The sequence below is a fragment of the Ipomoea triloba genome, chromosome 9 (assembly GCF_003576645.1).
Source record: "Ipomoea triloba cultivar NCNSP0323 chromosome 9, ASM357664v1".
In the NCBI taxonomy this organism is placed as follows: domain Eukaryota; kingdom Viridiplantae; phylum Streptophyta; class Magnoliopsida; order Solanales; family Convolvulaceae; genus Ipomoea; species Ipomoea triloba.
The window spans coordinates 6,204,141-6,226,143 of NC_044924.1; the positions used below are offsets into that span (position 1 = coordinate 6,204,141).

General features: G+C 35.9%; 4 protein-coding genes across 8 annotated transcripts; 1 reads left to right on the top strand and 3 right to left on the bottom strand.

The window, feature by feature from the left end:
- Positions 1–3,953: 3,953 nt before the first annotated feature.
- LOC116028354 (clathrin light chain 2-like) lies at positions 3,954–5,753 on the top strand. The gene is made up of 3 exons (XM_031270042.1): positions 3,954–4,289; positions 4,888–5,041; positions 5,183–5,753. The coding sequence occupies exons 1-3, from the start codon at positions 4,027–4,029 to the stop codon at positions 5,501–5,503; spliced, it is 738 nt and encodes a 245-aa protein (XP_031125902.1). The 5' UTR covers positions 3,954–4,026; the 3' UTR covers positions 5,504–5,753.
- On the bottom strand, positions 5,748–8,644 carry LOC116028353 (putative serine/threonine-protein kinase). The gene is made up of 7 exons (XM_031270041.1): positions 8,359–8,644; positions 8,151–8,260; positions 7,812–7,924; positions 7,285–7,495; positions 6,826–7,063; positions 6,490–6,640; positions 5,748–6,396 (listed from the first exon to the last, which is right to left on the bottom strand). Exons 2-7 carry the CDS (start codon positions 8,212–8,214, stop codon positions 6,037–6,039), a joined length of 1,137 nt encoding a protein of 378 aa, XP_031125901.1. The 5' UTR covers positions 8,215–8,260; positions 8,359–8,644; the 3' UTR covers positions 5,748–6,036.
- Positions 8,645–14,049: 5,405 nt separating this feature from the next.
- Positions 14,050–17,411, bottom strand: LOC116029026 (putative protein TPRXL). Of its 4 annotated transcripts, none has more exons than XM_031270896.1 (6): positions 17,245–17,411; positions 16,557–16,713; positions 16,315–16,435; positions 15,829–15,940; positions 14,743–15,633; positions 14,050–14,508 (listed from the first exon to the last, which is right to left on the bottom strand). In XM_031270896.1, exons 1-6 carry the CDS (start codon positions 17,248–17,250, stop codon positions 14,431–14,433), a joined length of 1,365 nt encoding a protein of 454 aa, XP_031126756.1. In that variant the 5' UTR covers positions 17,251–17,411; the 3' UTR covers positions 14,050–14,430. The 4 variants fall into 4 exon arrangements, with proteins under 4 accessions (XP_031126756.1, XP_031126757.1, XP_031126754.1 ...); XM_031270897.1 differs by lacking the exon at positions 17,245–17,411 and adding an exon at positions 17,113–17,222 and having other exon boundaries at positions 15,829–15,907; XM_031270894.1 differs by lacking the exon at positions 17,245–17,411 and adding an exon at positions 17,113–17,222.
- A 686-nt stretch (positions 17,412–18,097) lies between these two features.
- On the bottom strand, positions 18,098–20,855 carry LOC116030430 (protein yippee-like At3g08990). Of its 2 annotated transcripts, none has more exons than XM_031272681.1 (6): positions 20,726–20,855; positions 20,435–20,547; positions 19,641–19,684; positions 18,905–19,013; positions 18,752–18,807; positions 18,098–18,660 (listed from the first exon to the last, which is right to left on the bottom strand). In XM_031272681.1, exons 2-6 carry the CDS (start codon positions 20,528–20,530, stop codon positions 18,576–18,578), a joined length of 390 nt encoding a protein of 129 aa, XP_031128541.1. In that variant the 5' UTR covers positions 20,531–20,547; positions 20,726–20,855; the 3' UTR covers positions 18,098–18,575. The 2 variants fall into 2 exon arrangements, with proteins under 2 accessions (XP_031128541.1, XP_031128540.1); XM_031272680.1 differs by having other exon boundaries at positions 18,160–18,660; positions 20,435–20,568; positions 20,726–20,849.
- Between the last annotated feature and the right edge of the window lie 1,148 nt (positions 20,856–22,003).

A 22,003-nucleotide genomic window follows, 5' to 3' on the forward strand; every position in this document is an offset into this window, starting at 1 on the left:
ATATGTCATTCGAAAAGATTTCAAGTTCGACTTTTCGATAAAGCGGTTTATTGACGTTCTTAATTTGAACCAGTCAACTATGAACAATCTAGACTGGTTTATTTTCACATAATTCTTTACAGATTAATTAAGTTAACCTAATGCACACCCTCAAAATAATAGTTGCAGGTTTTCCTCGTCATTTAAAGAAAACTGTTATTCAACCATACCTAGCTTACGTTAGCTTATGGCTAAGTCTTACACAACTACAAGTCTTAAACAACTACATAAGACATTTTTCCCCTATTCAATGATTCAAATCCTCATATAACATAAGACAAAGCTACATGGAATGTTCAGTACGTCTAAAATGTGTCCTTAATATCATCTATTAGTTTCTTGCGCAATTTGTTATGAACTTCAATTAATTTATTTAGATGCAATGTTAAAAAAATAAAAATAAAAATAAATATTAAGACTTACAAACTCTATAGGTGTGCTTTGAATCCAAAGGTTATAGAAATTAATTAAGCATTTGTTTGATAAAGTGATAATCAATTTTACATAAAGAATAAGAACAATGGTTATCTTTTTATTTACTCTTTTTGTGTCATTTTGCATGTCATGTTTACTATTCATTGATCAAACTAATTTTTTTTCATTGCTTATTTTCTTTAGTAATTTTTAATTATTTTTAAATTTGACTTTTTTTTGTTTAATAGTACTTTTAATGTAATTTCTAAATATATACTAATACTAAATTTGATATTATAAAAAATTAAATTAAAAATAACTTCAGTCAAGTCTCGTTAACTGAACCAGACAAACAAAATGTAACAGAGAAAGTATTATATTGGTATTGGAGAGTTGAATCTCAAAGTGTTGTCCCGTCTAAAGTTTTAATTGAGTAATGGGGTAAAAATCTTGATCTCGCGTGCTTAGTTGGATGCTAAAACATTGTATCAATACAATTTGATACTTTGTCTTCTATCTTCCCACGAATGGGAGTAAATAATTGAGTTCTACTACATGTACTCTCAAATTTTACTCGCTCACTTTTATTCTATGATGTGATAATTAAAGATATGACATTTTTATCATATGAGACCTAAAAAAGGCAAATTATACTATGGACCTAATCAGGTCCATGGCATAACAACCGCCTAACAAAAATGTCTATATAAAAAATTTGTAAAGAAAAAATAAAAATTGAGAGCAAGAAGTGGTGAGAGTCCATATAGTATTTTTCAAATAACATATATAGTCTAATATGGATGGTATATCTTGAAATGTATATGACGCACTTTCTAATATCTGTACCAAAATTCCTACTACGGTGGTGCCTTGAATGATTGCAACGTGCCTAGGGCAATAATCTTATTTTGGCTCATTTTGATTCCAAGTTGGGCCCTTCATTGAGCTGATGAGAAATGGACACTGATCCACTTTGTTGTTGAGCTGTTGGGTTTAACCCATTTCTCATAACCCCAACATTATAACATATTCAAAATTCTCTAAAAAGAATCTTTGCCTCACCATTGAAGCACAACTTTAACCATGTATCAAGCACCTTACAATCTTACATGATTGTTTCATAGCTTCCTTTTTATCCTTGATAAAATTCAAATTTTGCACTCTTGCGACGACTTATCATGTAAAATTTCACAACTTAATTAAGTTGGTTAATTAGTTGAACACTTAAACTGTACCCTAAAATTGAGTTGAGTATTATGACATTATTAATGACAGATATAAAATCTTTTTTTTTTTGGTACGGTGTGTAGATCGGAGGGAGAGGCCCCAAAAAGATTTAGTGTTTGCTCACAATAACCCGCCTCGACTTAGTAGTCCTAGACAATTTTTTTAGTAAGTCTTCTTAACTTGAATAGGTGGGAGGTAGTATCTAAAAATCATACAAAAAAGGGAAAAGGGTCAAATAGACCCTCAAACTTTACCCAAAAGTGCAATTAGGCCCTCAAACATTCAAAAGGTTCAATTACACACATGAACTTGTCATTTTAGTGCATTTAAACCCATATGACCGGTTATTCTAGGTGAACAACCGGTCATCATTTTTCCGACGAACATTCCGGCGACCGGCGACCGGAATGTTCATCCCTAACAGTCTTCTCCAACGAAGGTGGTCGTCTTCTCCAAACCAGTGTGGAGTCTTCTCCAAACAAGTGGTTCTATGTGAAATTGAATTGTTTTAGGATTTCTCCTTTGATCGATAATGAGGGCAAGTGTACTCATTAGCTTCCTCCTCAGTGCGCTCTAGAGGTATGAGTTTGCAGACAGATTTTTTATTTTTTTTTAAAGATTGCATTTTTATTTTATTTTCTCTCATCTTTTCCATAGCATCTTGCAGTCGTAGATTCTGCTCTGTGCCCACAAACAATAACGAACGGAGGTGAAGAACACCGCACTGGTCATCCAACGGAGAAGAACCGTTCGTCTTCTCCGTTTGGTTCGTCTTCTCCATCGGAGAAGATGGAGAAGACGAACCAGTCTTCTCCGCACTGGTTTGGAAAAGACGAACAGTCTTCTCCTTTCGTCTTCTCCAACGGACGGTTGGGGATGAACATTCCGACCGCCGGTCGTCGGAATGTTCGTCGGAAAAATGATGACCGGTTGTTCACCTGGAATAACCAATAATATGGGTTTAAATGCACCAAAATGACAAGTTCATGTGTGTAATTGAACCTTTTGAATGTTCGAGAGCCTAATTGCACTTTTAGTTTAAGTTTAAGGGGGTATTTGACCCTTTTCCCTAAAAAAACAATCTATCTTGAAAAGCAAAATTGATAAGGAGGTTTGCTCACGAAAAATATGGGTAACCGTAACGTCTCCAACTTCATGCATCCACTTCCTAGTGTCAAATTATTATTATTTTTTTTTTTGAAAGGGTCAAATTATTATTTTTATTTCTTTTGTTACCTCTTAATTATAGTGTGAAAGTGTAAATTTATTTATTATTCCTTGTCTTCCCAATGGCATTAATTCCCTTTTACGTTCAACATTGGGAGAGAGAGCATCATATTCCTTAAGTGCAATTAACGTTTTCTTCAAAAAAAAAAAAAAAGAAAAAAAGAAAAAAAGAAAAAAGAAAAGTGCAATTAACGTTTGATGTTTAAAGATTTACCCGTTAAAAAGGGCAAATTATACCATGCACCACGGTGCACATAGCAATGTGCACCACGTACCTAAACGACGTCGTTTTGAGCATTGTAAATTAATTGTCTGTTTTTTTTAAAATCACGTTTCCCGTTTCGCCCGGTATATGTATTTATGTTAATATTCTGTGTATTCTAGGCAATCATTCTGTGTATTCTAGGCAACCGTTCTGTGTATTATAGGTAACCGTTATGTGTATTCATGTTAGTAACACATATTGTGATGTGTTTGTGCATTCGAATGTTTAGGAGGATGAGTTCTGTGTATTTTGTGTCAATATTCTGTGTATTCATGTTATTAACACCGGTTATGATGTGTTTGTGCATTCGAATGTTAGGAGGATGAGTTATGTGTATTTTGTGTCAATATTCTGTGTATTCTGGGCAAACATTCTGTGTATTCTAGACAAACGTTATGTGTATTCTATATAATGATTATGTGTATTATAGATAATGAATTCCCTGAAGTCATTCGCGTCCACTAACATCTGTGTATTTTGTGTCAATATTCTGTGTATTCTGGGCAAACATTCTGTGTATTCTAGGCAAACGTTCTGTGTATTATAAATAATGATTATGTGTATTATAGATAATAAATTCTTTAGAGTCATTCGCGTTCGCGTCCACTAACACCAAAACGATGTCGTTTTACGTACGTGGTGCACATTGCTATGTGCATCGTGGTGCAGGGTATAACGATGGTAACATGACACGTATAACACGTTACAGAAGCGTTTCCACTTTCCACCTTATTATTACCACTATATTATGCTTATAGAAGATTAAAGTTGGTATCTTTGCTCTCCTAGTACAAAGCCAACAGAGATTCCTGCGCTAAAACCGCGGACAGTTGTCCGAGGAGCCGCCGAGCACCATGTGGCCGACTTCATCGCCGAGCACCGCCTCGCTAAGCCACCATTCCGGACCGGAGGATCACCCGTTGTTGCGTGACGGCCACTTCGCTCCCTTCTCTGCCTACGCTAATAGCGAGCCGCGGGTGAAGGAAGACTCGCCGACTACCGAAACTCAGCCTCCGGCGTCGGATCCCGATGCGTTCTGGCCGGAGAGGAACCTAAACGGCCCGATTCTGCCTTCCCCGGAAGCTATGCAGGGGTCTGCCCTGATGGAATGGCGTCGGTGAGATGCAATTTTCACTCCCACTATGCATGCAAACCATGTATTTGATTATATTCATATAGTTTTCTTTTCTTTTAATATAATAATAATACAACCAATATATACACTAACATGGTTTAATGATTCTATTCTCTTGTTTTTTTATGACGAGAGAAACCTGCAATCACTAATGGGTAACCTTCACTTTGGGTGGCAAATGAAGTAAACCAGTCTAAATTGTCCATGACGGAGATGATCGAAACCAAGAAGGTCAATAGGTCATTCCCACTAAGAGTCAAATTTGTAACCTTATAGTTACTAACCCTTGCGATCCTAGACGATGCGATCCTAGCCGAAAATGAAGTAAACTAGTCTGGGTAGTCTAGGTTGCCTATAAATAGCAAATCTCAGACTAAGAAAGCCAATAGACCGTTCTTGTTGAGAGTTAAATTTATTAGCTTGTAATTACTAAGTTAACAATTTGTTTGGGGTACCGTTGCCAATAGGCACCTTCTATTGTCTTGTTAGTTTGATGAAAAGTGGGTAATTTTGAAGTTGAAGATGAAGTTATGTGTTCTTTTGTCATGTTAGTTTGATGTACAGTTGGTAAACTATGCAGACAGAATGCCATTCGGTTGGAGGAGAAGGAGAAGATGGAGAAGGAAATGGTGAAGAAAATAAAGGAAGAAGCTGAGGAGTACAAAGCAGAGTATAACAGGAAATGGGTACTTAGGTGTGACAGCAACAGAGCTGCCAACAGGGACAAGGAGAAGGTGAGGGACCTGCAACTATAATTCTCTGCCTGTTTGGTAAAAAAACCAAACTTGTTTAGTCAGATTATCGTTTGATCATGAGCTTTATTAAACAAGACCATTGTTTGTTTTGTATAATGTAGTATCTGTTTGGTTTTACAGTTGTTCCTCAACAGCAGAGAGAAGTTCCATGATGAAGCTAGTAAGAATTATTGGAAGGCAATTGCAGAGCTCATACCAGGTGAAGTTCCGGCTATAGCAAAGAAAGGGAAGAAGGGGCAGGACAAGAAAAAGCCCTCCATTGTTGTAGTCCAAGGGCCAAAGCCCGGGAAGCCAACCGAGCTTTCTAGGATGTGCCATGTACTTGTGAAGCTCAAACAAAACCCGCCCTCACATATGAACTCTTTACAGATCATACCCGAACCTGGAAACGGGGCAAGGACTGGTGCAGCGCCTCCTCACGCTAAGTCTGCAGGAAGGTAAACTTTGTGAAATGTTAGCGTGATCTATCCCTTACTGTCACTTGTATATGATGAAGCAATATGTGCACAAAAGACCATCTTTTTGTCTGTAAACTCTTCTGCTTTCTTGACATTTTGCCAGTGTATATCGAGAAAATGTAGCCATCCTATACACTGGCAGATTTAAATTGTATATGCATATGTTTCTATATATGCAGCATTAGTTTTCTGTAAAGTCGAATATAAACAAAGTGGAAAATGTGGAGTCTAAACAATCGGAAGCATATTATTCGAATTCAGGGTTAGCAAGTATACAATTGCCATTGATACAGTGAAACATTCTGCAATTCTACAAGAGAAAGGAACTTGTTTTCCTCCCGACTACTACACGTATGACTATTTTCGTCTACTAGATAACGGGACTCCTAATACAAGAGATTCCCACTATTTTTTACATGCTGGGTTAGTAAAAGGGAAATTTACATGGAGAAAGAATTAAAAGCACCAAGAAAAATATATTTAGGATCAGAAAAGGAAGAGGAAACGAAAGAAGCATTATCTTGGAAGCATTTGTGTTGCGCTCTGAAAACTATCGAACTGGGCTGATGTTGCGAAAGGATTGACAGCCTGATTGCCCCTCTTCAGATGGGAAGACGAAGTCTGCAGGCTCCCAAAACCCGCCTTTCGAGAGGTATGCAGTCTATACACTCCGGGTTCTGTCAAGATTTTCTCGTTGAGACGAACCTCTTTGGAGAGCATCTCAACTACTTGTTTCATGCTTGGCCTTTGCTGGTAAGCTGCCTGGGTACAAAAGAGTGCAACTTTAATGAAGCGCATTACTTCAGCCTCTGGATAATCTGTCAATTCTGGATCAACAATTTCCAGAAGCCTCCCTTCTTCTTTGAGCTTCCATGTCTGTGAAAAAACTCATCTTTCAGAGATTGCATCTAGAGAACCAAAAAGAAAAAAAAACTATGGTCTGATAATTTAATGCAGTTTGAAACATACCCATTCCACTAGAATCAGTAAATCCACGCCAAAAGCAGCCTTGCTACTACTTCTCCCGCTAATGATTTCTAGTAAAAGCACTCCAAAACTATATACGTCGGCCTTCTTTGTAAGTTTTCCTTGCATGGCATACTCGGGAGCAAGATATCCTCTGCATTGTGCACAATACCAAATAACCGAGTGAAATGAGAAACAGCTAAGGATTGCAGAAAGTGAACAAGAAGAAATCACAAAACCTGGCCAAGCAGTTCCTTTTAAACATACTACAATATAACGAATATTTATTTAAGGTATTGAAGTAATGAAAAACGAATTCCATACGCAATGAACACTCACACTGTTCCCGCCACTCGAGTGCTGACATGGGTGACATTGTCGGGAAAAAGCTTTGCCAGACCAAAATCTCCAATTTTTGGATGAAGATTACCGTCAAGAAGAACATTACTAGCCTTTATATCTCTATGGACAATGTTGGGTTCAGCTTCTTCGTGAAGAAATGCTAGACCAGACGCTGTTCCCAAACATATAGCAGCCCTCTTCGACCAATCCAAAACAATGCGTTTTCCTTTAGAACCTAAAATGACAATTTACATATAAGATTGTCAGACCATTAGCTACTCATTCTCCTCATCTAACAAATAAGATCAAGACAAATATCCAAAAGGAAGCCGAATTCTTTGCATCACAAAATTGCCTGTCTAAATTATAAATGATATGAACATATTGCATATCTTCCACAGATTAGACTACTTGCAAACATTTAACCATTAAAGCACTCGAGTTTTCAGAACTTACCAAGCAAAGCACTGGCAATGCTATTGTTCTCCATATATTCATAGATCAACATTCTATCACTGCCCTCGACGCAACAACCAACCAGCTGAACAAGATTGGGATGTTGGATATTAGAAATCATATTAATTTCAGTCAAGAATTCATTGGTCCCTTGCTTCGACTCGGCAGACAGGCATTTGATGGCAACCGGAGTTCCATTCCTTAAAATCCCCTGCAGACATACAATGCCATAGTTAGCTAACTATCAAAACAGAATCAAAAACATTCAAGGACAACAAAAAAACACAACAAGAAGGTTGAAGACTAGCAAAGGACACAACAACTGCAGTGTGGGAGTTGCACCCAACCTGGTGGGCACCAGGTACTGGTCCTCCCACCTAATGAGTCGCGTGATTCACTCATCTACTATCCTGTCTGGTCAGGGTTTGGGGCCTGGGGCTAGGGAATTTCACCTTTGTGGGTTAGACATCAGCTCATATAAAATTTTCCTTCTTTCAAGATTGTTAGTACAAAAGTTAGTCCTTTACCTTGTAGACAACTCCAAAACCACCTCCTCCTATCTTGTTTGATGGATGAAAATGCTGGGTTGCTGACCTAATAGAGTTATAGGAGAATAGCTTCACGTTGATGGCAACAATCTCTAATGGTTCAACACAATACAGACAGAAGAAGAAATTAGAAATTTTACACTCCAATATAAAGTTTCCACTCTTTTATCACTGCCCAGAGTGCCCAGTACTACGAATTTGGCCTGGGCACTCAAATTTTGAGTAAAAAATTGCAGACCAGAACTAAAATTTTGATGAACCAATAATGGAGAAAGAATTATACAGAAAAAAAAATCATAAAATTAAAAACCTTCTCACCTCGTACATGTTTCTCTGTGTGATCCTTACACGATTCACAAGCTCTAAAGCAACTAAAAGCCATTTGATCTTATAATCATCCAAGAAAAACTGATCCTTTGATCATATAGCTGCAAAATCAAACACAGGACCCAGCTCATAAGAACCCAAGAACACAAAACATAAATTACACAGAAAAAAATTAGTTATCAATACAAATAAACCTTACATTCAATAACCATGGGCAATCGTGTGTATATGTGGATGGTAACTAAAACTGAGAGAATTATGAGAGAGGAGGCCACGATGAGGGGGAGAAGGTGTTGCACTAAAAAGCTAGTAAATAATGAATGAATAGGAAGAGGACAGGAAAGAGTGATTGGTTTCTTCTGAAACGGGTAGTTTGCGATTTTTATATTTGAAGATTGGGCAAGAAAGTAGACAGGGAAGGAACAGCAACAGATGATAGCGACTGTTTTTCTGCATTTCTGGGTAATGGCTACTCATCGGTTTTAAATATTTTACCTCACTTTTATGACGCACATAAATGTAGACAGGACACAGGAGTAGAAAGCCTAAAACAACCCTTTTTCACTGTTCGATTCGTGCGCAGTTCCTGTTCGAAAGAAAACATTAAAGTATACCCAATTCCCACCATGGCATCATCTTCCCGTGATGGATATTTTAGGAGTCTGGGTTTTGGAAGCAGCCAACCATGCAAATAGCGAGCAATGTAAAAAGGCTCTTAGATGATATATGGTTTCAGAAGCGCGTGGGCAACCATTCCACAATTAGTATAACATTTACTATTTAGAATAAATTTTTTAATAATGGGTAAAGTGAATCGTATTAGGTGATTGAGGTCATTTCACATCAGACTGAGGGCGATGCCGACTCAATTTGTATTCTTATATTATCAGCTCAATACAAGAAAAAGAAAAAAAATCAATTGACGATCACTCTAATGCACCCAACGTGAGAGACACGAGCCCGCTAGGCAAGCAAGTCACACATATACTAGACTTGTCTTGTTTTTTATTTTTATTAACAGAAAATCAAAATCTCCGCTATGCTCTCACCAAAAACTCACCCAAAAAAAATCTTTAGAAAAAAATTCCAATTACCTTGCATTATGTAATTTGTCAACCTACAAGGTAAATTAAATTTACCCATATTTTGGTAAATCTGCAATAAAGAAGTTATTAGGGTGGTGGACTAATACGTCCCTAAGCTTCAAATATTTTCAACAATGGTGTGTTTGGTTGTACTTGTTATGTCCTGGATGCCAGAAAATTAACTGCCTACTTTTCGCATTCAATGCAATGTTTTAGCTGTCTATCCAAATGTTATTGCACAGATGGGATAATTCGAATTTACCAAACCAAATTTTACTGAGATAATAATATAGGGAAGTCTAGGGTGTTGAATGTCTATTGACACCCGTACTTCTTATATAAAGTACGATTTAAAAGTGAATGAGAAATGTTTTAAAGTTTGTATTGAGTACTTTGGGGATAGTTTGGTACGAGATATTGTCCTCATAATATCCAATATAAATTAAACATAAAGTTTCCTCCAATCAGAATGTGGGGACATTTTTTTTTTTTTTGAAAACAAATGTGGGGACATTGTTCTTATGGTATTCTGTACAAATTTATTTAAAAAAAAAAATTATAAGCTGTTTGGTAGAATGTAATTGCATTTAATTTTCAACATATTTCTTTCTTTGGCATGCTAAATTACAATATTTGGTTGGAGAGAATTACAATTTCCTATTTTTTGGAATTGGAATTCATGTATCTCCTAGGAATTCTAATTCTGCATAGCTGGGAAAGGAAAAAACAAGAAAAATGACTAAATTGCTCTTCATTATTATTATTATTATTATTATTATTATTATTATTATTGACTCTATTAGAGTGTACTATCTGTTCAATAGAGTTATAGAGGTGCCAATTGAGCACAATGTACTTGACATTATTATTATTGTTGTTGTTGTTATTGTTACTACTATACAAAGGCATTTTAGTATTTATATTACTTCTTCCCTTCTAATTCTCAATAACCTCCGCCGCCAAATAATGTAATTTGAATTATTATTTTATTCTCCCCTTATTCTTTCCTACCGTTACAATTCTTTTTTCCATTAAATCATTCCTTTCAACCAAATGTCACGTTAGACTATACCCATTGCAAAAAAAACACCCACAGCAATCATCATTTTAAAATTTTCTATCTAATAATATAATATTCACATTAAATTTTTAAGTTTGGATTGTACTATTAAAGCCTGTGATCCTTTTTAATAGATATTTCATGTTTCCAATCACACATCAAGAAATGATGGCAAGATTAATGGCACGTGATGCGTCATTAGATAAACAAATAAGGAAATTATAAGTCTTCATTCTAATAGATTAGTACTCAAAAAGTCTTCATTCTAATAGATTAGTACTCAAAAAGTCTTCATTCTAACATCCTTTCTAATTCTTTTTTTTTTTTGTAAGGAAAAAAAAAAAAAAAGACAAACAAGGTTTAGAGTTAATTCCATATTATTTTTTTGAATACTACTAGCTCTGTTCATAACTAAACAAAGTTTAGAGTTAATAATTCCATATTATTTTTTGAATACTACTGGCTATATTACAATGCAGTTAACTACTTTCTCAACCTATTGAAGCACAAGAGTCAATATTGCCTCCACTGAGACTCGACCACTGGACCACAAGGTCCTTGGCAGTTAATTCCATATTATGATTCATGAGATAAGAATATTTTTGTATTTATAAACAACATTGCAGTCAAGTAGTATAAGTTGATTAAAAAAATGTCAAATAAATTACTGAACAAGACAAAAAAAAAAAAAAAAAAATATAATTTGGTCACCAAACTGAAAAAAGTACAATTAACCTGTCGAATAAGTTAAAAGTCTAAAATCATGCAATCACCCAAATGGTCGGTTCTCCTGGTATTGGAACAGTAATGGGTTCAGATCGGATACAAGTAACACCATACAAATACCTGCTATCCGAAACCACTTACATACACACACTGTTAAAATAAATAGATATAATAATACTATATTATATCATGTGTGTGTTCATGCATACATACTCGATCTTTTATTATATTTTATATAACATATATTTCATAATGTTTTACACATAATAATAATAATAATAATAATAATAATAATAATAATATTATTATTATTATTATTATTATTATTATTATTATTATAGTGTATAATAATTGTGATAAGTTAAAATATTTTATTTTTTTTGTAATATTTAGTTATGTATAATACTGAATTAGAAATGTAAAAGTTATAAATATAAATAGTTATTATATAAATTTGATAGTGTTTCTATTTATTTTTGAGAATAGATAGTGTTTGTATTTATTTATTTTTGTTTAAATATTTGAAACGGGATTTGGGACTGGTTTGGAGTACTTGAGTGGTAGTGGTAATAAATCCAGGGCAGGTGTGAGTAATATTTAATGAGTTGGGATAGTGACATTAGTAATGAAGTTTTGAGTAATGTTAAATATATGGACATGTAATGTATCCAACCACCACTAACATGCAATATTATATTCCGGAGCAATAAACTTCTTTGTTTTATACAAACTTTCTTCATTTATTACTTTAAAATTCTTCTGGTAAAGTAAAATTTACCAACAACAAATCCACCAATACACTGTTCCTACTAGGATGGTCAACATTTGTTAAAACTATGTCTTTTGTTTTTTATTTTTTTGTTTTTTTTTAACGGTCCGGATCCACCCACCTGTCTAATCCCTGCTCGCTCCGGGAGGCACGGGAGCTAGTTTAGGGAGAATCGTCACTTGTGAAAATTAAACGCAAAATTTCTTGGAATTCTTCCCCACAAAAAAACTCACTTGTCACTTGAGCTACCTCATTGGATTTGAGATGTCTTTTGGTACTTATACATGAATTGGTACATTGGAAAAGTAATAAGAAAAAAAATCAATTTAAATATTATATATTGATACAAATATAAAATTGAATGACCGAGCAATCAAGGCAGAGAATAAGGTATGTTTGTATGTATATATAAATATAAAATGGTAAGTGGGTGTGGGTGATCCACTTTGAAATGAAGTGTACTTAACGGAATCTTATATTAGCAAGTAAACTAATTACGCTGACTTTGCCAAGGACCTTGTAGTCCAGTGGCATCAAATTCTTCCCTTTATACGGGAGGTGGTGGGTTTGAGCCTCAGTAGTTATGAACAAATACTGCATTGTAATAGAGTTAGTAGTATTCAAAAAAAAAAATTACGCTGACTTTTCCCCCATTATTTTATTTTATTTTATTTCTTTAACGTGGGAATCTCTCAATCACTACTTGAAAATGTGTATTACATAAACTTTAAACATAATATAATAGTCTACAAATCACACATGAGAGATAAATCAAAATTAATTGAAAGACCATGTGCAATAGGTCTAGGTTGAGGGATCTTCTTCGAACCTACCAAACACTATTTACACATATATAAAAAAAAAAACACACACACACCATTTTTCCTATTTTTTAAAATTTAAATTATTTATTATTATTTCTTAAATTGATTTGGCATTACCACATGTGAACAAATTTTGATAAAACTATATATATATATATATATATATATATATATAAAGTAAGAAAACGCGTTAGCATATTTCAGTAAGTTTGCACTTCCGGCGTCCCGACGAGTGGACTCACGATACACATGTTGAAGTGAACACAAGCTGAGGAATATTTCCAATTTCATGGCATAAACATTAAACAAGTAACCGCGTTGCCGACTCAATATTCCCTCCGGCCCGCTTTTTTAGGAAATACTCCGATCCGAGGTAGCAGACTTTAATGTTTGCTGGTCAAGTAATTGGCTGTATGTTCGGCAACTGTCGGCGGTCAACCACGCACTAAACCTCCGCCGCCGCCTCTAATTCTCTGTTAATCATACTTACCATCCCACATTTGTCGTGTTTTGGTAATGCATCACAATTCACAACATTTTCAACACTGTTAACCCCAGAACTTGGCTACTTAGCTTGTAATACTGCACACTACCGGCAACCGACATGGAGATGAAAAAAGTTTCTTGTTTGAGGAAACTTTATTTGTTCAATTCATACAAGAACAACTATGCTAGCTCAATTAACCATGGCTTTCCATTTTGAAAACAGGCCTCGTTTGGTAGAGCGCTGTTAGCTGATTGGGTTAGAGAGTATAAATCTGATTGGGTTAGAGTGTATAACTATTTAATAGCATTAGCTGATTGTAAAAATGTATTTGGTAAATTAGCTGTTAGCTGATACTTGTTTAGTATAATTTCATTTCTCAAAAAACTAATTGAAAAAGTTGTTTTGAGCAGCTTTTTTAATTTTAACATTTTGAAGTTACGAAAAGTTGATTAACCAAACACTTATATTGATTTTTTAACCAAATTAAATAGCTAGTCAAATAAGCCAAAATTAGTTGATAGACTAACAATTTTACTAAAAAGGGTCAAAATCAAGAAATCGATGAATGAGGAAAACCCAATCAAGTTGGTCATGCTATTGACTTAGTAACTAGATAGTTACATGTTCACTCCCAACAAGAGCAGCCTATTGGCATTATTGGTTTAAGTTGGTCAATTATGGACAACTTAGGTTGATTTACATCTAGAGTTACCCAATGCACACCCTCCAGTTATGGCTGCCAATTAGCTATAGACAATCTAAGCTAGTTTACCTCCATGTGACCCTTTACTGGCTAGGATTACCTAGTGCACACCTTCGAGTAGTGACTGCTGATCATTTATGGACAACCTAAGCTGGTTTACCTTTATGTGATTCTTTGCCGGCTAGAGTTACGCGGTGCACAGCTTTAGTGAGCTGCCTAGTCACCCAATAAAGAAATGGATGAAAGTAACTTTTATTGATGCAATCATACAATAGAGTTGGTGTAAAATCTAGTATGAATTTGTTCATTTCATGAATCATAGCATATCAGCATGCACAGCTACTCTGAATTGACATGCCAAGTTATACAAGATGTAACTAGTTCTTGCTACACAAGCAGCATCACACAGCAGCACAGGGACTGCCACTGCTATTGCAAAAGGATCTTTGAAAAATAAATCCAAATGCAATGTGTGTTGATTGCCATGTTCATTCTCCTTACAGCTAAACTATGTACCTCGGGTTCTCAGCAATTACCTGAGACAGCGCGCTTGATCTATTGGATCCGAGGGCGGGGACTCTGTCCTCCCTTGCAGCCACATTTATAACAGGCTATTTTCAAACCCCATTCATTGGGGCAGGTGGAGCCCCAGTTGATACTGGGCGCAAATTACCAGGAGTTCTGCGTTTTATATCCTATAGAAGAGTTGTAAAAGAAAAACGATGATGATCAACTGGACTTAAATACGAAGAGATAGATTAGGCAAACAATAGTTTCCCCACAGGTGAAAAGAAAATGCATTGGACTCAGGTGATATGGTTACTTTTCTTGGAATCAGATCATCTTAGACTGAATTGTAATGTCAAAATATTTGCCAGTTTTATGAAGTTCAAGAGCATACTAAACATAAGGAGGTTGCGGGTATTTACCATATGCCTCAGAGCCATGTCGAGAGCCTTCTTGGAGAAGGACGTCCCAAAGCCTGAACTCTCTTGAGAATACGATGACTTTTTGGAGGCGTCTTTGTTAGATAGGTGGCTGTCTGGCTTGGCTGGAGCTAGTTTTCTCATGTTTACAACTCTTTCAACCATCTTTGTTCCCGCCAGTACGGGATTCACATCATCTTTATTAACGCTGTGTCCTCTACTCCTGGAAACCGAAGTGCTCCCACTGCCAGGAGCTGTAATAGTAGGGGTTTTACTTCTTGAAGAAGAGTGTGATTTACACCGCGAAATTTCATCAGTGGCATTGTTAGTAGTAGGTGGTCGAAGAAGAGGAGAACTTGGCCTCACCCTGGATGCAGAAGAAGGCCTTTTAGTGGAATCATCACGTGACAAACTTGGCCTGGATGTCACGGTTGGAGAAGTACCACTAGAAGATGACAGATTTCTTGGCATAGTGGGAGCTCGTTTTGGCACCGATGAAGATCTAGCAGAAACTGCAGACGAGCTAGATGTAGTCGATGGCCTATGAGTTGGTGTTGCAGACTTTGAAGGGGCTGAAACCGTGGCTCTAGCAGTTGGGGTGGAAGACCGCGAATTGGCTCTAACTGGAGTTGAAGACCTTGCTGGAACAGCAACAGGCTTAGCAGAAACCAACGATGCTAGTGAAGAAGGTGTGGAAGCTCTCGAACGCGCACGTTGTTGTCTAGTGGGCGTTGCAGACCTAGAAGAAGTCGATTTTCTTGCCTCCGCTGATGGCATTCCACTTCCAGCACGAGAAGCGTTCTTGTTAGGCAAAGAAGCACATTTGCTGGTAGCAGTAGAAGGATGAACAGACGACATATTTTGTGAGGTTTTATCCTCCAGAGAATCCGTGCTCTGCAACATCAAGTAATCAATGGAACACATTTCTTTTACAAACTACTAGAGATTAGAACTCATCAAATGTAGAAGATTAACTGTATTAGCAAGTTTATTATTGAACAACTGGACACATAGAGAGCGAATATAGAAGCATAGCAAGAGTTAATTCATTACTGCACTGCTAAACCATGCCAATTTTACGTGGCTCACCGTATATTTCAAAGGAGTTGAATCTGAACTTGCCCTCGTTGGATTCGCTATAGCTTTCTGCTCCTCAGTGTCCGATGAACTATATGAAGGCACACGCGGGGGTGAAAGAAGCCTACATCAGTGAATCTAGAATATTAACGAATGATACGAGATTAAGAGATGGTTAGGCCTGGCATAGAATGCTTTCACAAAAGAGGTACAATCTTTTTGCAGTTACCATCAATTTCATTAGCCTGTTCTAAACCGTATTGAAATTCCAATGTCCAAAGAGAGGGCTTATGGTATTGATGAACTCCTCAAGGCCACACAGAACTAAGTTGCCAAACAAAGAACCTTTGACTAATAGGTTCTAAATTTCTTTTATCTTTGGTTCAATTCAACTCCGTGTTCCTCAATTATAATCTTGAAGCACATCAGAATAACGAAAAGACAAGCAACAACTGAACCGATAATAACTACCAAGTAAAAGATCGAACTTATGAGTACCATTCATAGTCTCCTTCTTCATTCTCAGAACTCAGAAACTTTTCCATTGCCATCTGTGTAGTAGGCCTTGTCAATGTCTCATTTGATACCAAATACCTCTGATCATCTCGCGATTCTTCAACTACAAAACAAAACACCAAACCAATCTCGTGAATTGGACGATACAACAAGTTTAAAAGTTAGGACACAGAGAATAAAAGCAGCCTATTCTATATAATAATCCAGAGAACATATATGAATACCAATCAAATCATTCAACTCCTCTGAGTTCTGAGGACAAACATAATGCTTCCTCTCCTCTCCATTGCGCCGCCTTTGAAGGAAGATAGCAAGATCTTCATCTACCTCTTTCATCACCATCCCAAGAGTCCTCTCTTGAACCCTGCACTGTACTGAAGCCTGCTTTTGCAAATCCATAAATCCCCACACAAGTTAATTCAATCCCATTCCAATTCCAATCCCAAAATCCAAACTTTAGCAAGAAAATTAACAAATTGGCACAAAATCCCCTATCTACAACACATTCACAACAGAGCAAATCCCAGAAAATTTAACTCCAAATCAAAGAAACCACTCATCTCATGATTCTCATCCAATCAAATACGTTTTCTTCCACCAAGAAAGGGGATAAACAAAGAAGATTTCAATGGATCTAGACTATATATGAACTCAAAAATTATTAAAGAATCTATTTTTACAAAGAAAACAGCCATTAAGCAACTCTTTTGAGTGTTGACAACACACTGACACAACTGACAAACCTGTCCCCACAAAGATAAAAGAAGAGTATACACTTACAATGACCTCCATAATCCATACAATCATCGTGCGCATTTACACATAATAAAGAACTATATACATTCCGTACAGCATACATTCATGTGTGTAGGTGTAAATATGAATATATAGTACTCCGTATTGGATACTTACTGCCATTTCTGAGCTGAATGTATAGTAGCAGAGACTTGAGAGCTTCTCAGAAAGATGGTAGACGAAATGGGCAGTGATAGGAAAGTATCCATAAAAAACAATAGCGTCAAGAAATGTCAGAGAACAGGGAAGAATGGCGCCGCTGAAATTGTCGGAGAAAACGGAGGAAAGAAACAAACTTTACATAATTGCATCATTAACGTGATTACACAAATTAAGATTTCAAAAAAAAAAGGTGACTTTATATATGTAATGGTCCTACTGAGTACTGATTACAAATCTTGAAAAAAAAAACATTTTTTTAAAAATTGTGTTTAACCTTTGAACAAGATATTCAAGGATGAAGGATGGAATTATTTTTTCATCATCAGAAAACTGTTATTATGTTTTTATTTTATTAAATTTAATTTAACTAGTACTGAGTAATACATTCGACTTCTAACTTAACTCTAGAGTCCAGACCCATAAAAATATTGACAAGATCAAATTCTTCACTCTTAATTCTTGAAACTTGCTTAAAACAAAACCACGAACAAATATTCTTTATAAATATGTTATTTTATGCTCGAAATATGTATTCTTGCTACACAATTATTTTAATTGAAAAGTCTATAATTCTGATGGAGACTCAAGAGAGCTTAGAATTTTTTTTAAAAAAAATATTAATGAGCTCCTAATGATTTAGTTAAAGTTATCTAAACTGTCGTTATCAAAGCAAAAATAACATCTAACAAAAGTTAACAAGCCCCACCATATGCTTCTTAAAGTAAAATACTTTTTAAGTTTCAAATTAAATATCAACGCCATGTTAACCACCCTATAGGCCTACAATACGATAAACTATAGTAGTATGTTTTGCAATATGATAAACTATAGTAGTATGTTTTGCATGTTTACACAAATGCTTAGAGCAAATAAATCACCAATGAAGTGTTAACTTGGTAACAACAGAATTACAAGTTCGATTTCTAATCGGAACAACCTATTGACTTGGTTTGAGACGGTTAGCCAGCTATAAGCAACCTCGGTTATTTTACCACCCTCCTTGTAGTCCTTTGTTAACTAGGGTCACAAGATCAGGTTTATTCAGTAGAGGTTTTCCTTGTCATTCAAAAAAGAAATTAAAGTAACACCCAGCAAGAGGTTTTGGTTTAAATTCTAAAAACAATGGCCATAAAGACTATCCTGCAAATCTTAAATATGTCTGCCTACATGCATCTGTAGTTCTAAACTTAAGGATTAAAGTCTGAATGAAAATGGCAGGGTGAATCGGAGAAGAAAGATATTTAATTCCTAGAGGAGGATAAGCAATGCAGTCTGGGAGTTGTTACTCATGCTTCATCGTCATCGCTCCCATCAAGCTCAGCATCTTGGTTCACAGCATAGTTGCTTCCATCCAGACCCAATATCATGAACCTAATTTGTTGCAGCAGAAAAATAAAAGCCATAAGTTCATATTTTGGAACAAGTGTGGGGTAAATTGCAAAAGCGAGCATTATCTTGATACCTCTCGAGGATGAACTTCCCTTCCTTGTACTTCTGAGAATTTTCATGTGCAGTTTCCTGAAATCAACACAGGCATATCAGTCAAGAGCAGCGGGATAACTTAGTCATATATGTAACAAAAGACGGTGTGTGTGTGTAATGTGGAAGAACATACATATTTCCAGCCAACAAGTGCGCCACATGCCACACAGAATGTGTCAACAACAGTGTGCATTCCAGTTATCATCATCCTCTCTTCTTTCGCACCAAGAGTAACATTCACACTGTGGCATGACAGGAGCCAACATTATTTATACCATTTAGTAGTAGACCATCAGGGCAAAAGATATGAGGTTTATTTTTTTGGGTAACGATGAAAACCCGTAGCCACTATCCAAGGGTGTGCACTATGTAAACCCCGCCTTGTAACCCTAGCCGGTAAAGGACCACAGTGAGGTAAATCAGTCTAGGTTGTCCATAGCTAACTTACTCAAACCAAGAAGCTAGGCCAAATTGTGAGGTAAACCAGATATGAGGTTGTTCTTTATGCATGTTGTTTACACAACCAAAAGAAAGCATTTCACAACAGTAAATGTGACTAGTCATTGAGATGTCATTATCCAACAGGCCAAATTGTTTCTTTCACTGGAACTATGCTTTATCTTTTGTTTGTAACAAGTGGTGGAAAAAAGTAGGCAAAATTAAGAAGTACCATAGATCAAATTTTCAGTCAATCCCTTTGTATTCAACTTAAAATGATCTAGAAAATACGTAACAATCAAGCCGGGCAAGTTGAAAGCCTAGAGTGGGATGACAGGTAACAAATGAGGCGCCTTTTGGACAGTATCAAACAAACAGTACCATAATCTAACTCATAAAATTTGAGCACTGGAAAATCAAAGAACACTTACACTTTATCAAAGAGATAAGCCTCCCCATGCCTGCAGTGGAAAGCCTGGAAACACATGAATTCGGGTTATCATAATGCAGATGAAATGCCAAATATTAGAGGGGACAACCAGAGAAGTAGCGGCATACAAGTATATGAAACAACCGGAAGAATAAGCACTTCCAGGAAAAGATTTGACATACCCATAGCATAGATACAAACCAACCCACCCACAAAGCAACAAATTCACACACCACAGTCTGCATGTAAAGAAACCAGACATTGAAATTTGAGTCTGTGTATACTTTCCTAAAGCATACCAGGTATCCAATGTTATTATACATTCTTAATTGGTTCCTAAAACAGCCAGATCAGTGACTAACAGATGAAAGACTAAAAAGGACAAACTGAAGCATACTCAGTTGGCCCAACCACAGATCAAAGGACTCCTGCCATGTCACATCACTCTATCCCTACAGTTCAAGATTACCTTTCCTTCATTAATTCCTCTCAAAACCTCTGCAAATGCTTTCTTAACTGAGTTCTGACCTTCTCAAGAAGGATTTTGTACATTTGAACAGAAACATGAAATTTTCCATCTCACAACAGCATAGCATAAGCACATGAATTTCAATCACCATTACATAAACTAAACAATTTAAGGATCACAAAACATGAAGGCTCAACAACTAGACAGCAAAACACACCAACATTTATTCAAAAAAAAAAAAAACAGCGATTACTTTCGCAAATCTCACACACCTACAGTTACACCACAAACACGCACACAACATTGAAAGTTACAGATAGAGATACCTTAGAGATAATGTCTTCCGCGACAGCCAGTTGCGTCTTACAGAACTTGCAGCTATAAACTTTGCCCTCCATATTTGTGAGGAAAAGCCTGCCCATAGTCTCTTCTACTTCTCCTTCAAGCAATCAAACGAACCCTTAAACACCCGAAAACGCAAACGAACGGCGAAAAGATCGACGAAATTCAGATACAGACAACAAATGTAGAACATGAACGACATCGATCGTAAAAGAAATCAGTTGCAGAATGGAAAGATAGTGTGAAGGAGAAGGAAAGATAGATGATCATCTCACCTTACAATCAGTTGAGCGAAGAGGCAAAAAGGATTAATCGGCAATTCAGGCATGTTGTCCTCTCCAATTTATAACAGAGCAGAGAGAACGCAATCTCGATATGAATTACTAATTACATTTCAAAAATCCAGAAAAAAGATGAATTCCAAAAAGGAAATTGCTTTTTGTGTGAATTTCTGTGATTTTGACATTTTTATGTTTATTGGCTATTCATCAATAAATAACTTTTACTCAGTAATTTATTACAATTATGTTACTATTACGGTACTATATTAGCACGTGAATTTGGATAATGGCATAAATTTTTATACACATATATTAAATACATTGATATAATTTCATTTGAATTACTCGTTTAATAAACATGTGGAGCACCCAAAAAAATAATAAAATTGAATTTGTTTTTCTATTTCATGTGTATTCTACTCTAATTGACTCACGGAATCACTTATTTTAGGGTGTGTTTAGAAATCTAAAAAATGATTTCTGGAAATTTTTTTTGATAAATGAGTCATTTTTTAGAAAATATTTTATTTTCCGGTGTTTAGTTGCATTTCAGAAAGCTATCTTAGTGTGTTTGGATCATTTTCTATAAAATGAGCAGAATTGTATTAAAAATAAATATTATATATAATTTTAAGAAAGGGGTTTTTCAACGGAATGTGGTTGTTCTCCCCTAGGAAGAAGATGATGGAGGCAACTGTACATCCATTGTGCCCTATGATCATGATGCGGCTACTCTCAAGGACAAAGAAGGGGATGTTATCAATGGTGCTATTGTTCCATATATTGCACATGAGATGCACAGTGAAGAGATTCTGCCGGAGCCCGGAGGGGACAGATAATCCAGTCAATATTCAAATTCATACCCGATATTACTGTGATATTTACAAAATAATGTTTGATGAACGTCTGGAGTTTGCACAGTATCGTAAATTTCAGTGAAATGGCCACCTCTTACCAACGAGGTGATTATGAAGGATCAGAAGTATGGGTGCCGGTGTTAAACGTAGAGCATAATCCAAGGTTGACAAACACATCTGCATATGATGAATTGGAAACTAACGAAGAAGATGAAATTTAGGTTTTTCCAAAAATGACTTCCTCCCAGAAATAGAGAAGTTATTTTTCAGAAAAATGAGCTTGTTTTTTCTTTGACGGAAATCAATATACGTTGACCATTGTTTTTCCTTCTTTGCCAAATACTAAAATACATTTAAATTTTGATTAATTTAGAGTTATTTCGCTCAAAATAATGTCGTTTAAAATTGATTCAAT